The sequence below is a fragment of the Balaenoptera acutorostrata genome, chromosome 1 (assembly GCF_949987535.1).
Source record: "Balaenoptera acutorostrata chromosome 1, mBalAcu1.1, whole genome shotgun sequence".
NCBI lineage: Eukaryota > Metazoa > Chordata > Mammalia > Artiodactyla > Balaenopteridae > Balaenoptera > Balaenoptera acutorostrata.
Genome location: NC_080064.1, coordinates 114,275,195 through 114,290,492, shown reverse-complemented (window position 1 = coordinate 114,290,492; position 15,298 = coordinate 114,275,195). Strand labels below are relative to the sequence as shown.

At 40.3% G+C, this 15,298-nt stretch overlaps 1 protein-coding gene across 6 annotated transcripts in view; it reads left to right on the top strand.

Moving 5' to 3' along the window:
- GON4L (gon-4 like) overlaps window positions 1–15,298 on the top strand; it is a 90,050-nt gene that overhangs the window by 54,345 nt on the left and 20,407 nt on the right. For all 6 annotated transcript variants that reach the window (XM_007171902.2, XM_007171897.2, XM_057542711.1 and 3 more), the window contains 7 exons: window positions 3,408–3,448; window positions 4,047–4,150; window positions 6,442–6,640; window positions 7,173–7,259; window positions 8,401–8,572; window positions 10,050–10,194; window positions 11,316–11,466. In XM_007171902.2, coding sequence (XP_007171964.2) covers window positions 3,408–3,448; window positions 4,047–4,150; window positions 6,442–6,640; window positions 7,173–7,259; window positions 8,401–8,572; window positions 10,050–10,194; window positions 11,316–11,466 — 899 coding nt within the window. The remainder of the gene's footprint in view (window positions 1–3,407; window positions 3,449–4,046; window positions 4,151–6,441; window positions 6,641–7,172; window positions 7,260–8,400; window positions 8,573–10,049; window positions 10,195–11,315; window positions 11,467–15,298) is intronic.

The window sequence follows — 15,298 nt, the reverse complement described above, 5'->3', positions numbered from 1 at the left end:
TCTCATAGTTGCTTATTTATATCTGTCTCTTTCCCTAAACTGTGAGCTTCTCATGGGTTTTGTATTGTTTATTGCCTTAGAGCTGGTGTTTTGCATGGGGCTGACAGTATTTGCCAATCAAATAGTGAACTTTTCTGGAATGCCTGAACGAAGGGTCTTCCTTTCTAGTCATAGAGTTCTATGGTCATAAGTAAAAAACTGGGATAGAATTTTAATTTTGTTTCTACCCCTTGTCATCTTATGTTATCATGCTTAATTATAATCCCTTTAAGAGGACTTTTCTTACATGGATGATAAAAATTTAAAAATAAAAAAGCTTAGAATCACAGAGTTTGGAAAGCCTCCTGTGGTCACATATATTTTCCTTCCATTTAAGCGTTTGTTAACAGCTTCTCTCATGTGGCCTTTCAGTCCGTTTGGATACTTCCAGTGACAGGGAGTTCATCAGTTCTGCAGATAGTGTGTCCTACTCTTGAACACCTCTTCAATTAACATTTTCCTTATTAATTTTTTTTTTAAATTTATTTTTATTTTTTGGCTGCGTTGGGTCTTTGTTGCTGCGCGAGGGCTTTTCTCTGGTTGCGGCGAGCGGGGGCTACTCTTCGTTGTGGTGCGCGGGCTTCTCATTGTGGTGGCTTCTCTTGTTGCAGAGCACGGGCTCTAGGCACACGGGCTTCAGTAGTTATGGCACGTGGGCTCAGTAGCTGTGGCACGCGAGCTCTAGAGCGCAGGCTCAGTAGTTGTGGTGCATGGGCGTAGTTGCTCCCCGGCATGTGGGATCTTCCCGGGCCAGGGCTCAAACCCGTGTCCCCTGCATTGGCAGGTGGATTCTTAACCACTGCACCACCAGGGAAGCCCCAACGTTTTCCTTATTGAACCTGAATCTATCTATATTTCTCTGTTTGTCCTTTGTTGCCATAAAATGTAATTTACTCCTAAGTGTGCATAGTATGTTTCTTTTTCTACATTTTTTCTTTATTATGCTAAACATACCAAGTTTTTTCAGTTCTCTAAATGCCAGGCTTTCCACATTTCAACCCCCAAGTTACCCTCCTCTGGATTCTAGCCTTTAGTTTTAAGAAAATTCTCCCCCATGACATTTTATTATGAAACTTTTCGAACATATAGAAACGTTGAGAGAATTGTACAGTGGACACCCGTATACCCACTACCTAGCTTCTATAGTGAACTTTTCATATATTTGCTTAGTCATGCAGCTATCCGTCTATGAATCCATTTTTTTTAAAAGCATTTCATAGTGAGTTGTAGATATCTAAACATTTCAGCACGCATATCATGAATTAGAACTCAGTATTTGTTTACAGTTTTTCTTTTTAGGTAAATTTATACACATTGTAGTACAGAAATCTTAAGTGTACAATTCAGTGAAGTCTGATGTGCCTCCTCTTGTATAACTCAAACCCCTAACAAGATAGAGATTTGTCACCCCAGAAAGTACCCACTTGCCCCTTCCAAGTCAGTCCCCACACCATCCTCCCAGGTGCGACCACTGTTCTCTTTTCTTCTATCACAGATTAGATTTGCCTCTTTTAGAACTTCATGTAAATGGAATCATATAGTATGTGTTCTGTTGTGTACAGCTTCTTTCACTTAGCATAATGTTTTTGAGATTCATGCACATTGCTTGTATCATTAATTTCTTCCCTTTTATTGCTGAGTAGGATTCCAGTGTATAAATATACCAATTTGTTTATTTTTCATCAATCCCCAGGTGTTGATGGACACCTGGGTTCTTTCTAATTTCTGGCTATCTTGAATAAAGATAACTCTGAACTTTTTTGTACAAGGTTTTGTGGACAAGTGTTTCATTTCCCTTGGGTCAGCTATTTAGGGGAAGAATCAGTGGTCATAAGGTAGCTGTATACTTAGTTTTCTGAGAAATTGCCAAACCTTTTTCCAAAGTGGCTTTCCACTTTACATTCTTTTTACAGTTCTAGTTGCTCCACATCCTCACTAACATTTGGATTTTAGCTTTTTTTAAAATAATTAATTAATTTATTTATTTATTTTTGGCTGTGTTGGGTCTTCGTTTCTGTGCGAGGGCTTTCTCTAGTTGCGGCAAGTGGGGGCCACTCTTCATGGTGGTGCGCGGGCCTCTCACTATCGTGGCCTCTCTTTTTGCGGAGCACAGGCTCCAGACGCACAGGCTCAGTAGTTGTGGCTCACGGGCCTAGTTGCTCCGCGGCATGTGGGATCTTCCCAGACCAGGGCTCGAACCCGTGTCCCCTGCATTGGCAGGCAGATTCTCAACCACTGCGCCACCAGGGAAGCCCGGATTTTAGCTTTTTTTTAAAAAAAATTTATTTATTTTATTTATTTTTGGCTGTGTTGGGTCTTCGTTTCTGTGCGAGGGCTTTCTCTAGTTGCGGCAAGCGGGGGCCACTCTTCATCACGGCGCGCGGGCCTCTCACCATCGCGGCCTCTCTTGTTGCGGAGCACAGGCTCCAGACGCGCAGGCTCAGCAGTTGTGGCTCACGGGCCCAGCTGCTCCGTGGCATGTGGGATCCTCCCAGACCAGGGCTCGAACCCGTGTCCCCTGCATTAGCAGGCAGATTCCCAACCACTGCGCCACCAGAGAAGCCCCCGGATTTTAGCTTTTTAATGCCCTCTTAAGAAGGGCTTTTACAGAAATGATCACAGTCCTCTAGATAGAGTTTGAGACTCTGCTCTGATTCAGTGATATGCTTGCCTTCTTGGTTGTAAGCACTGTTTTGGAGCTACTGTGTCATACTGAACTTAAGGTCAACCAAAACATTGAGATCTTTCTCAGATTCATTGTTTTTGAGCCATGTTACCTTTTGGTGCACTTAAGAAACTGATTTTTGAAAATCCTAAATGTAAGACTTTAAATTTATCCCCATTATGTTTCACCCAATTAATTTGAGAAAACCTAGAATTTTGAATCTGTCATCAGTTGGTCTGGCAATCCCTTTCAGCTTTATATCATTTACAGATTTGGTAAGTGTGTTTTCTGGGTGTATTAGGTTGTTGATGGGATTGCTGAATAGTTCAGGTCCAAAGATAGGGTCCTATGACACACTGCTGGAGACTTCTCTCTTGACTCCATTCAGTAGGATAGGCCAACAAACTATGAATTTATCTCATTATAAAATCATCTAGCTTATGTTTTTGTGTGCTTTCCCATTAGAATTTAAGCTTCATAAGAGTAAAGTCCTGTCATGTATCTAAGCATCTAGAACCAGGGATTAAGGCATATAGTTGGTGTTCAATAAATGTTTTTAAATGAATGAGTGAATGATGGATAGATATGAGGATTTTGTTAAGAGCCTTGCTGAAAACAACTTTCATTGAATTTTCTTGGAATTCCCCTTATGGCAAAATGAAACAAATATGTGCCAACAGCATACCGTTTGGCTTTTTTGCAGAAAAGGAAGTGAATGAACTGATGGAAGAGCTGTTTGAAACTGTGAGTAATGATCTTTGAATGAGAACTCAGAATAGTAAAAGTGGATTCTCCGGCAAGCTCTGTCCTTTGATGTCAGGGCCTCTCTCTCCAGAAGGGTGGTGTGAACCAAGCCCATTCCCCTTTCAGTCCACCCAGGAGAGAATATAGTGACAGGAGAATTTTGCTAAGTAATAAACTTTGATTATCCATATGTAGGTTATTCTTAATAAAGTTTTCCTTGCAAGCTTTTGGATGGACTCTTCACTATCACTTGTTGCATCCTTAAAGATTGCAAACTAATTTTAGATTATTCTGAGCCCAAATAGTTACCTTTCTCATAAATTTATCTCTTTAAAGATATTCTGATCATTTCAAGTTATCCATGCTCTGTCTTTACCATTACAAGTTGGCTGATTGAGAAACTTTTTTCCTGGCATAATAGCTACCCCATGTGCAGGATTGTGCGAGCCCAGAAGTGAGAAAGGTTGTGATGCAAGCTCTTTCTGTGCGCCAGTGTTATTAAAGTCCTGTAAACTAGTCTTTGCTTTCCCTTGTCACTGCTAGAGTGACTTTTGCATGCCCATTCCCCAGGAAAATCCTTCTTTTCCTTTGCCCTCAGTTTCAAGATGAGATGGGATTCTCCAACATGGAAGATGATGGCCCAGAGGAGGAGGAATGTGTGGCTGAGCCTCGGCCTAACTTTAACACCCCTCAAGCCCTGCGGTAGGCTAATCAAAGACCTTGAGACTTAGAATGGAGGAAAAGTGTATGTCTGAAAAGGTTTTGAGAAATTCTGGTTAACAATTTCCCATCCCTGACTACCTGCTTTTACTGATATTAGGATGCAGAGCCCTTGCGGGTGTTAGGTGTCAAGTGACTAAGTCTCCTTATTATGGGGCAGTGCAGCTATAGACCAAGCTGTACCTGTTTGGGAAGGGAGAAAAAGCAGTAGCTGGCATCCGTAGCAGCTTCTCCAGGTGAGTGGTGCTGGAGAGGTGTGTAGGACTCTATGTGGCCAGCCACAGAAACTACCCCAAATTGTAATATCCAGTATGTCCCTTTTGTTCTTCTGTTTCTCCTTAACATCTAGTAAATGTTAATGAACTTTTGTTAGTCACCAAGGCATTAATTGAGCAAACCATAAAGCACCTGAAGTAATGCCCTGGAGTCTGAAATGTGTGTACTGCCCTCTTCACTTAAATTAGCACTTCCGTTGTCCCACCCAGAGAGTAGAAGCTTTAAATTTTTCCCCCGTTTTTGTGATGAATTTGCATAGTTTATCCATACTTTATTGCTGTCCATTCTGAGTAGCAGCATACTATCGTTAGGTGACTGGCTGGATGTCAGGGTATGGTTTGTGCCATGCGTGGAACAAAGCAGAACTGAAAGACACATAGTCTCTAATTAGTCCTGTGTTTTAACTTAACAGCATTACCTAACTAGAGAGCTTTGGATCCACCTGAAAGCTAGACCTTCAGGGAACTTGCAAATTTAGTGAAAAAGACAAGATATACTAATCATTGTGTAAAAGTCAGAAATATCAGTCATACTCCATTACAATAAATACCATAATATAACCACAACAGAAATCTCAGGAGTTCCTTTTTTTTTTTCAGCTTTGTTGAGGTATAATTGACAAATAAGGTTGTAAGATACTGAAAGTGTACAACGTGATGATGTGATAAACGTATGCTTTGTAAAAGGATTCCCCCCATCAAGTTAATTAACACTTCTATCACCTCACGTATTTACCTTTTTTTTTTTTTTTGAGAACAGATTTCAAAATTTCTTAGAGTCTGTATTTGACCCACTTATTTCACGCCATATTTCATAGAAAAAAATTCTAGTGTAGCAGAATAGAACCTGGGAACTTATTATCATGGGATTTGATCTGTAAACATATTTCAATTCCACTAGTCAACTCTGTGTATGAATTTTAAAAATTTGGTAATTAGGTAACTACTTAAAAATCCTTGTTCCAATTCAGTTACCTTTCGGTATTCAGTTGATCTGCTTGGGCTGCTGCTGCTTTTCTTTCAGCTAGAAATGCAAACCTAGCTTAATCTTTGATTAAGTAAAATAACACAGGGAAAGTGAGTTACCTGTGTTCCCCTTATCAACTACCCATCCAGATAATACTTATTAAAATCAGGTGCAGCCTTTTTTTTTTGCATTATCTACATTTTTCATGCTTCTGTTCTTCTGTTCCTCTGCTAGTAATGCAGATAATCAAGAATTTTCAATTCTCAGTAAAATTATACAGAGGACAGGCCTGTGTCTTTAGGTTTTCACCCTGTGCCAGCCCATACTCACAGTAAATACTGTAAAAGGAAACATAACTTTTTTCAACAGCCTCTGGGGATAAAGATTATTATCATTTAACTATTGCTAAATTCTAGAGGATTTCTTGAATTAAGATAACCTGCTAGCCATAGCTACTTGAGCAGGTCTTATCCTGATTGCATAGAGTATCAGCTCTTGCTCAATCACTTGAGTGTCTTGTTCTGCCTCTACCTCAGAACTAGCATGCTAGGTATTTGCATTCTTACTTCAGCCCCAGACACAGTCTCTCTCAGGAGGTAGGGGTAGGAGGGTAGTGTTAGAAAACTTGGAGAAGATTCTGTGTCACCATTAAGAACAAGTCCCAGATTAATGTGGCTGTCAGTGTGATGAAAAATGATGGGTTCCCATTAGCTCCTTGGCTGCTTTGTTATCCAGACACTTCCTTACTCTTAGATTTTTGTTTGATTTCCCCTTCATTATGATATTACTTAGAAGACTGATGTAGAAGAATGGGTGGGGGGCGATTCAGAACCATCTTATTTGAATCTATGCTAACAACTTTGGGAGAAGATTTGGGTAGGATAGGAGTTTGCCTATCGGCTAAAGTGAGATTTGGGGATTAGCAGTAGATGGAAGTTGTTCAGACTTGCTTAGCCCACCATTAGAAGGAACTGGATGTGTTGTGGACCCAGGGAAATGTTCAAATCCAATCATCTCCCTGTTGAGGATAGGTTCGAGGAACCACTGGCCAACTTGCTAAATGAGCAACATCGCACAGTGAAGGAGCTACTTGAACAGCTGAAGATGAGGAAATCTTCAGCCAAACAGCAGCAGGAGGTAGAGAGGGTTAAGCCCCAGAGTGAGAAAGTTCATCAGACTCTGATTCTAGACCCAGCACAGAGGAGGAGACTCCAGCAGCAGATGCAGCAGGTAAGACTCTTCTTGGTAATGTTAATATTGGATCATCCCATGGCCTGGCTCGAAGCCAAACATTAAATTAGCAGCTTTGGAAAAGTCAGAAATAGGTGTCTTGATAACCACTGAAACCACAGGACCACAGGATCTTCACATCAGTTAGGACCTTGAAAGGTCATCATGTTCGTGTCCTTATGGCTCAGGTAAGAATGCATGTAAGGACCCTGATAGTATTCAGAATGACAGATTTCAAAGAATCTTTAGTAATCTCTTCTGAATTTAACAGCCTTATTGCCAGAGTAGTTTTTTCTTCTTTCTAATCTTAGCCCCTCTGGCTTGAGGTTAAACTTCCTCTGGTTCTGTCATTTTGCTCAAGTGGAACATATTTGAGAAAAAAAATTCATACCAGGATACTGTGTTGTTCTCATAGTATCTCTAGAAAGCCAAACGTATATGCTAAAGTCACTAACATCTTGGTAAAGTCTTCTGGGTTCCTGAAATGACAACATCATAACATGTCACTATATTATTTTCTTTCCCTCCCCAGCATGTGCAGCTCTTGACGCAAATTCACCTTCTCGCCACCTCCAACCCCAGTCTCAGTTCGGAGGCCAGTACCACCAGGATATTTCTTGTAAGGTTTCAAATATCCCTAACTCTAAAGAATTGTGTATGCAGTTAGTTTGGAAGTCATTTCTCACAAATATTGACTCATAAGCTACATTTATTCTTCTCTCCTGTATGTTTTGGTAGCTGTTCGTATGGCTTCATGTGCTTGCTGATAAAACATAAGTTACTGGTTCCCATGAAAGGACAGAGAGAGTATTCAGTTTTCTTAAGACTATTCCTCTTACCTTTTTATTGGGTTCTCTTACCTTTAGATCCACTCATCTTGGGCTTTTGGTACTTCTCTTCTTTTCATTGAATTCATTATTTATTAGGCTCAATATCAGTGTTTTATGTATAAAATTAATTTTCCTCATGGCATTATGAAATATTTTGGAGGAAGGGCTTTTAATTTCAAATTTTGGGGAATTCCCTGGAGGTCCAGTGGTTAGGACTTGGCACTTTCACTGCTGGGGCCCAGGTTCAGTTTCTGGTCGGGGAACTAAGATCCTGCAAGCCATAGGGCACGGCCAAAAAGAAAAAAATTCAAATTGTAACACATTTTTGACTGGAGAGGTATTACAGCCACAGGTGTTAGTTTCTGCAAAAATCCCCCTGTCAGTAACGTGTTAAAATCCTATAAAAATTGCTCCTGAACTTTGGGGTAGGTAATGAGGATATTCTTTGCCTCTTGGGTAAGTCTCTTTGGAGTTTGAGTTGGCTAGTAGTCTGAGCTTCCTTCGATAGTCAGCAGAGTGTTATTTCCCTCTTATTGTGTTCAGAGGATCATGAGAAGTACTTTGTTCTTCAGAGAAACCAAAAAAGACATTTAAAATTTTTATTTTATTTTATTTTATTTTATTAAGTAATGGCTCTCACTCTTGAGAATTTTAATTCTAGCTGGGGAGCTAGACCATACATCCAAAAGGCTGAGGAACACTCAGACTGAGAATAAAACAAGAACAAATTAGTGTATCACAAATTCCCAAATATCTGAGGACTCAGCAAAAGAGCAGTCTTAATGGCAAAATGTTAATTATGGAAGACTTTATGATGATTTTTACCTGTTTTTATACTCTTGTAGGAAGGACAGTTTTTCACTCAGAGGCTAAGGGCTACTGGTATTAATTGTCTGGAACTTAGATCTCCTTTGTGTCCTGTTTTCCCAGAAAGAGCTGGGAACCTTTGCCCAAAGCTCCATCGCCCTTCATCATCAGTTCAACCCCAAGTTTCAGACCTTGTTCCAACCCTGTAACCTGATGGGAGCTGTGCAGCTCATTGAAGACTTCAACACACATGTCAGCGTTGACTGGAGTCCTCGTAAAACTGTCAAGAAGACTGGTAGGGGACACATGTGTCCACTTTAAGTTTTTACTTGCAATGAGAGGTGGGAGTCTTATCCCACAGATAATTTCCTAGGGATAATTTCCTAGGGGTGGAGGAGACAGGGTGTTTGTAATTTCTTCCTTCTCTCTTTTATCCTCCCTTTGTGCTCATTATCTAAGTTCTAGAATTAGGTGATAATACTTGCGCTTAAAGTAAGGGATGGAGGCAGTGGACAGGGCAGGGTTGTGGGGGGTAGAGATGTGGGGCTCGTGCTAATAATTGGACTTAAGTAGATATGAGGGTAAGTATTAGGAGTCAGGTCAAGACAAACTGGTATCTGATAAAGATGGAAGTCAAGTGGTAAAGTCGGGTTGTGTTTAGGTTTTTACTCACTTCTTCATTAAGATCATTTTATTTCCCATAATGATTATAGTGATATCTCCATTTTGAGTGAAACATTGATTTGGGAGTTAGAAACAAATTAGAGATGTTGTACATTTACCATGTTCGATATTTTAAAGAAATTTGCAGATTTGGTTTCTACCTTGCATTGGTTTAGTATTTTTTGAGAAAATATTTGCTGTTCCCTTAAATTAAATATTTGCTTCTGATTTGTTCCTAGTTTAGCAAATTAGTTGTGTTTTGCTCTGGATTTGGGTTTGTCTTTGGATTTGATTTTAAATCCCCGACTCTTATAGTTAAATTGAATATAGTTGAATTTAAGTGCATTATGTCATAGACACTGATCTCAAACTACTTTATTAGTTATATGTTGGTAATGAAAACTTAATTTAACACCAGACTACAGTTATAACTTATACATATAGTGTCCTGTGTTTTTCTTCTGGGGATATAAAAATAACATTTATGGAAGGAGAAATATGGCTATATAGTGGTGCTTATCTCTGGAAAGGCAGAAGTGCCTGGAATTGAGAGGCTTAGACAGCAAGACAGAAATGAATGAGACTGAATTGTCTCATTCTCTTTATGGTTTTTTTGTTCCCAACCTCAGGAGGAATCTGGGAGAACTTAATGAAAGTTAAGTAAGAATCAAATAAAGTAAAATTTGGAATACCAGATTTGTGAGGGAGATTAAAGAAGTTGGAATCTTATCCTGGAAGAAAGAAAGCATTGTTGAAGGTCACTTATCTTTCAAGGATTTAAAGGGGGAAGGAGGTAAAAATTTTTTGAGCATACACTATCTGCCAGGTATTACTAGGTACTTTATAAGTGCTTATGTTACTTAGTGTGTTAAGTATTCCACACAGGAAAGAAAAAGAGAATCAACTTTTAATAACATTGAATGGGACTCCTTTTAGGTATATGTTAGGCTGAGAAAGATTGTGGAAACTTCTGGGAGGGGGGTATGTGGGTGGAAGGGCATCACGTTAGGTAGGGGTGGCTCGATCTAAATGCAAAAATGCATTCAGAAGCTTTTGTGAAGCCCTCTTTTGTTCTAGAATTTCATTTATCACGAATTTTTTTCTTACAGCCTATGAATTTCCCTGTTTGCCAAAGCAAGTGGCTTGGATCCTAGCCACAAGCAAGGTTTTCATGTATCCAGAGCTACTTCCAGTGTGTTCTCTGAAGGCAAAGAATCCCCAGGATAAGATTTTCTTCACCAAGGCGGAGGACAAGTAAGGGTTTACTGTGAGGTGAACAAGAGCACAAAATATCCCAAGGAGAAGACCTGTATAATAAAGAATGGACACAAAAGACAAAAAGAAAAGCAGTGTAGATGGGCGCAGTCCTGTAGTATGTGCTTGTTCCAGCAGTGCCAAATACTGCTTTTTTTAGGGAATGACATACACATTTTTGCAACATTTTAAGTTGTTTTTTGTCTTTTATTTATTGTAAAAACTTATCTTGTAATACTGTTAGAGGGAAATTTTCAAAGGAAAACAATTTTTTTATCCATTATCCTAACCACCCCAAGACAATGATTTTTCTTTTCGCATTTCTTATATAATTATTGGCAATATAAGTGTAATTTTGTTTTGCTTTTTTTGTTTGTTTGTTTTGCTTTTTTTTAACTTAACGTCTTCTTGAAATTGTTTTTTCTATCAGATTCCATGCTGTAACATTGTCTTATTTTTGTTTCTGTATATTGTCTTTTAAGGCAATATTAATGGCCCTATGATAGTCCTTTTATTTGCCACTTTCCCCCACCCCCTCTTGTTTAGCTGTTCTGAGTGAGGCTTCACCAAGGATCTTTGTGCATAGAGCTTTTGAAAATCTTTCCAGTTTATCTCTTTGGGTAAATTCCCAAGAGTGAGATTATTCGATAAAGGTTATGAACACTTTTATGGCTCTTGATTTGTATTTCCCCACTACCATCAGCAAATATGTACATAGGTAACTGTAATTGAATATGTTATGTTGGGAGGTAATTTTGGTGATGTTTAATATGTCTAACATGGTGCCCAATATTCATTTTATATTAGTTTTGTTAGCGCCATTCTTCTTCCTTCAAATTTCATTTGTATTATTAGTATAAAGTGCATCATGATCTGACATTTATTAGTGATTTATGCCTGGTTTTTCCTCTTCTCACTTGATTGGGAACTCCTCATTGAGTCTTATTCACATAGTACTTCTTAGCACTCAGTAAATATCTGAAATTTTCTATTGAATTGCCATTAACTTGTACGAGAATTAGATGTAGAAAAAGTGGGTTATAGAATGTGGAGTTCATCTGGGAGGCTTTTCAGCAGGATGGACTATCAGGTGAGATTGAGTGTCACTGCCCCTTTCTCAGTTTGTTAGCTTTAGGACTGAAGCACTTTGAAGGGACCGAGTTTCCTAAGCCTCTAATCAGCAAGTACCTTCTCACTTGCAAGACTGCCCACCAGCTGACAGTGAGAATCAAGAACCTCAACATGAACAGAGCTCCTGACAACATCATTAAAGTAAGTGCTCCCTGCACGCTCCACCGGAGACCTCGCCTGAGTGCAGCCATTCCTATTCTTTTGCTTAGTCTCAATGAATAGCCTTTTATTTAAGACTAGTTCCTCCCACCTGCACACTAGGTTAATCGCCCTCTTTCCGTTCCAGGAACAGTGATCCATTATTTTCCGCTGGAGTATCAGCTTCTTCCTCTGTTATAGATATTTCTCCTAAATATAAAATTGTTCAAATTTTAAAATACTTCTCGAATCTGTTTTCCTCTAGCTCTTCATTTTCTCTTTTTTTTTCCACTCTAACCTTCTTCAAAGGGTAGGCCACAGTCCACTTATATCCTTCTCCATAACTCTTTATATTTAGATATTTATATCAAAGTTATAAAGTGTACTTTAAAGAATCAAATAGTTCTATGAGACTTGTCATGAAAGACAATAATTTTTCTCCCTATTTCCTGCTAAGCAAGGTTTTTGTGGGTGATGGTACATTTACCTCCATATCTGGGTAGCATGCTTATAATTGCTACCACTTGATTTTTTTTTTTTTAATATTTCTTTCTTTCTTTATTTGGCTGCATTGGGTCTTAGTTGTGGCACGTGGGATCTTCATTTGTGGCATGTGGGATCTTTCATTGCAGCACGTGGGCTTCTCTCTAGTTGTGGCGTGCGGGCTCCAGAGTGCACGGGCTCAGTGTTGTGGCACGCGGGCTCAGTAGTTGCGGCGTGCGGGCTCTCTAGTTGTGGCTCACAGGCTCTAGAGTGTGCGGCCTTAGTTGCCCTGTGACATGTGGGATTTTAGTTCCCCGACCAGGGATCGCACCCACATCCCCTGTGTTGAAAGGCAGATTCTTAACCACTGGACCACCAGGGAAGTCCCCACTTGATTTTTTGGATTTAGGCCTTCTCTGTTAAACTGAAACCATGGAAGATGAAGACTTAGTTCTCTCCACACTCCTATAGTCTCACCACTCACTATAATTATATCACAGTTTTGCTTAGATTGTTTTTATTTTTTTATTTTTTTAATAAATGTATTTATTTTTGGCTGTGTTGGGTCTTCGTTGCGGTGCACGGGCTTTCTCTAGTTACAGTGAGCGGGGGCTACTCTTCATTGCGGTGTGCGGCTTCTCATTGCAGAGGCTTCTCTTATTGCGGAGCATAGGCTCTAGAGCGCAGGCTCAGTAGTTGTGGTGCACGGGCTTAGTTGCTCCATGGCATGTGGGATCTTCCTGGACCAGGGCTCAAACCCGTGTCCCCTTCATTGGCAGGCAGATTCTTAACCACTGCGCCACCAGGGAAGCCCACTTAGATTGTTTTTAGAGTTTACATTATAAGCACGATTAAAAGCTCCTCACAGCTGAGCTATGTAGTGTGTCATGATTACTTTGCTTTTCCTGCTGGACATTTTGTTTCTCCTGGTGTTAATAATTGCATTTTTGGGGCTTCCCTGGTGGCGCAGCGGTTGAGAATCTGCCTGCCAATGCAGGGGACACGGGTTCGAGCCCTGGTCTGGGAAGATCCCACATGCCGCGGAGCAACTAGGCCCGTGAGCCACAGTTACTGAGCCTGCGCGTCTGGAGCTTGTGCTCCGCAACAAGAGAGGCCACGACAGTGAGAGGCCCGCGCACCGCGATGAAGAGTGGCCCCCGCTTACCGCAACTAGAGAAAGCCCTCGCACAGAAACGAAGACCCAACACAGCCAAAAATAAATATAAATAAATAAAAATTTAAAAAAAGAAAAAAAAATTGCATTTTTGGAGGATGAGTGGGACTTGGTTTTATTATGTATGTATTACCAGTTCAACACTAAAGTCTACTTCTGTTTTATAAATCTCTTTTCAGTGTGTTCAAATATTTTAGGTGTCCTGCTATCATTTTCATCTTCCTGAAGAAATCCTTCCCAGAGCGCTCTGACACTGTTCCACTCTACCCATGTTGCTCTCTTGGCTTGCTGCACTAACGTCTTCTCTGGCTTTTTTCTTCACCATCATCCTGGGGATTCATTTCACCTCTTACTTATGTTGGATCCTTTTATTTCTGAACCCCACATCATTTTTACCTTGTTTTAGTGTAGCACATCCTACTAGCATTCTGAGGAAGAGTGCTCGAGAAACAAATTTTTAGGTTTAAACTACTTGTATTCATTGTCTGTCATGACATGACATGACCAATGTAATTTCCTAGTTTTGCTATTGTACTATATACCTGGTTTGTATATGTAACTATTGTTACTGTGTAACAAGTGTACATGAGACCTGTCTATGAATCTATAATTATTCAAAATCAAAAGTTTGAAATATGTCTCTACTCTGTTCTCCCACTTCAGTGGGTCTAACATTCTAGGTTGAAAATCACTTTAATCAGAACATTTTAAGGGCTCCATTTTCTTCTAGTTTCTAGTGCTGACTCTTTAGAAATTTGATGCCCTTTTGACTCTTGAACCTTTATGTAACACCTGTTTTTCCTCTCCCTCCGGCAGTATGTAGGATTTTTCCTTTTTCTCCAGTGTTTTGAAATTTCATGATAATATGCCTCAGTATGTGTCTAGTTTCATTAATTATGCAAGGTACTTGATAAACTTTACTTTGGAAACTCATAGGTTCCAGTATTGGGAAATGTACTTGAGTTACATATTGATGGTTTCCTTCCCTTCTTTTGGTCTGTTCTCTCCTATGGTGCTCAGTGGTCAGATGTTAGACCTCTCAGGCTCATCTTCTCATCTTGTCTTTCTTCTTTTTTCCCATCACTCTGTCTTTTTGTTGTACTTTCTGAGATATTACTTCAGCTTTTTCTTCTAACCGTTCTGCTGAGTTGAGTTCTTTATTTTTTCTATCACATTTAAGATGTCTAATAGCTATTTTTATTGTTGGGCATTGAATATTCTTTAATAGCAAATGGCAGAGGGAATGTGGGAAAGCAGGAGAGGAAGGAGGCTGGAGCTTTCTCTTCTATACTTGATCAGCATAGTACTCCTGCCCTCACCTCTGCCTGACAGCCTCAGTTCAGAGAACATCCTTTCCACAACCCTGGCTTCTTTCTGCCAGGCTAGGGGGAGAAGCTGTCACTGGGCTACATCAAACAAGAGAGGGGATTTGGGGTCTATCCGCCTCTTCAGCAGATTTAAAACCTGTCCTCCTCATCTTGACCTGTTTTTAATTCCTCCACTTCTGGAGGTATCTGGTGTCTTATCCTTTTGCCAGTCTTTGACATAAATTTAGTTGACCCTTAACTTTTCTCCACATGGGGTTTGGTTTTCTTCATTCTCCTATGTGACTTACCACTCCTCCATCTGCTTTTTTTTTTTTTTTTTTTTTTTTAAGGATTTTCTTATTTATTTATTTATTTATTTATTTATTATTTTTGGCTGTGTTGGGTCTTCGGTTCGTGCGAGGGCTTTCTCCAGTTGCGGCAAGCGGGGGCCACTCTTCATCGCGGTGCGGGGACCGCTCTTCATCGCGGTGCGCGGGCCTTTCTCTATCGCGGCCCCTCCCGTCGCGGGGCACAGGCTCCAGACGCGCAGGCTCAGCAATTGTGGCTCACGGGCCCAGCTGCTCCGCGGCATGTGGGATCTTCCCAGACCAGGGCTCGAACCCGTGTCCCCTGCATTAGCAGGCAGATTCTCAACCACTGCGCCACCAGGGAAGCCCCTTCCATCTGCTTTTTAGCTTTGAAAAAAAAAAATTTTTTTAAAATAAATTTATTTATTTATTTTTGGCTGCACTGAGTCTTCATTGCTGCACGCGGGCTTTCTCTAGTTGCAGTGAGCGGGGCCTACTCTTTGTTGCAGTGCACAGGCTTCTCGTTGCGGTGGCTTCTCTTGTTGCGGAGCATGGGCTCTAGG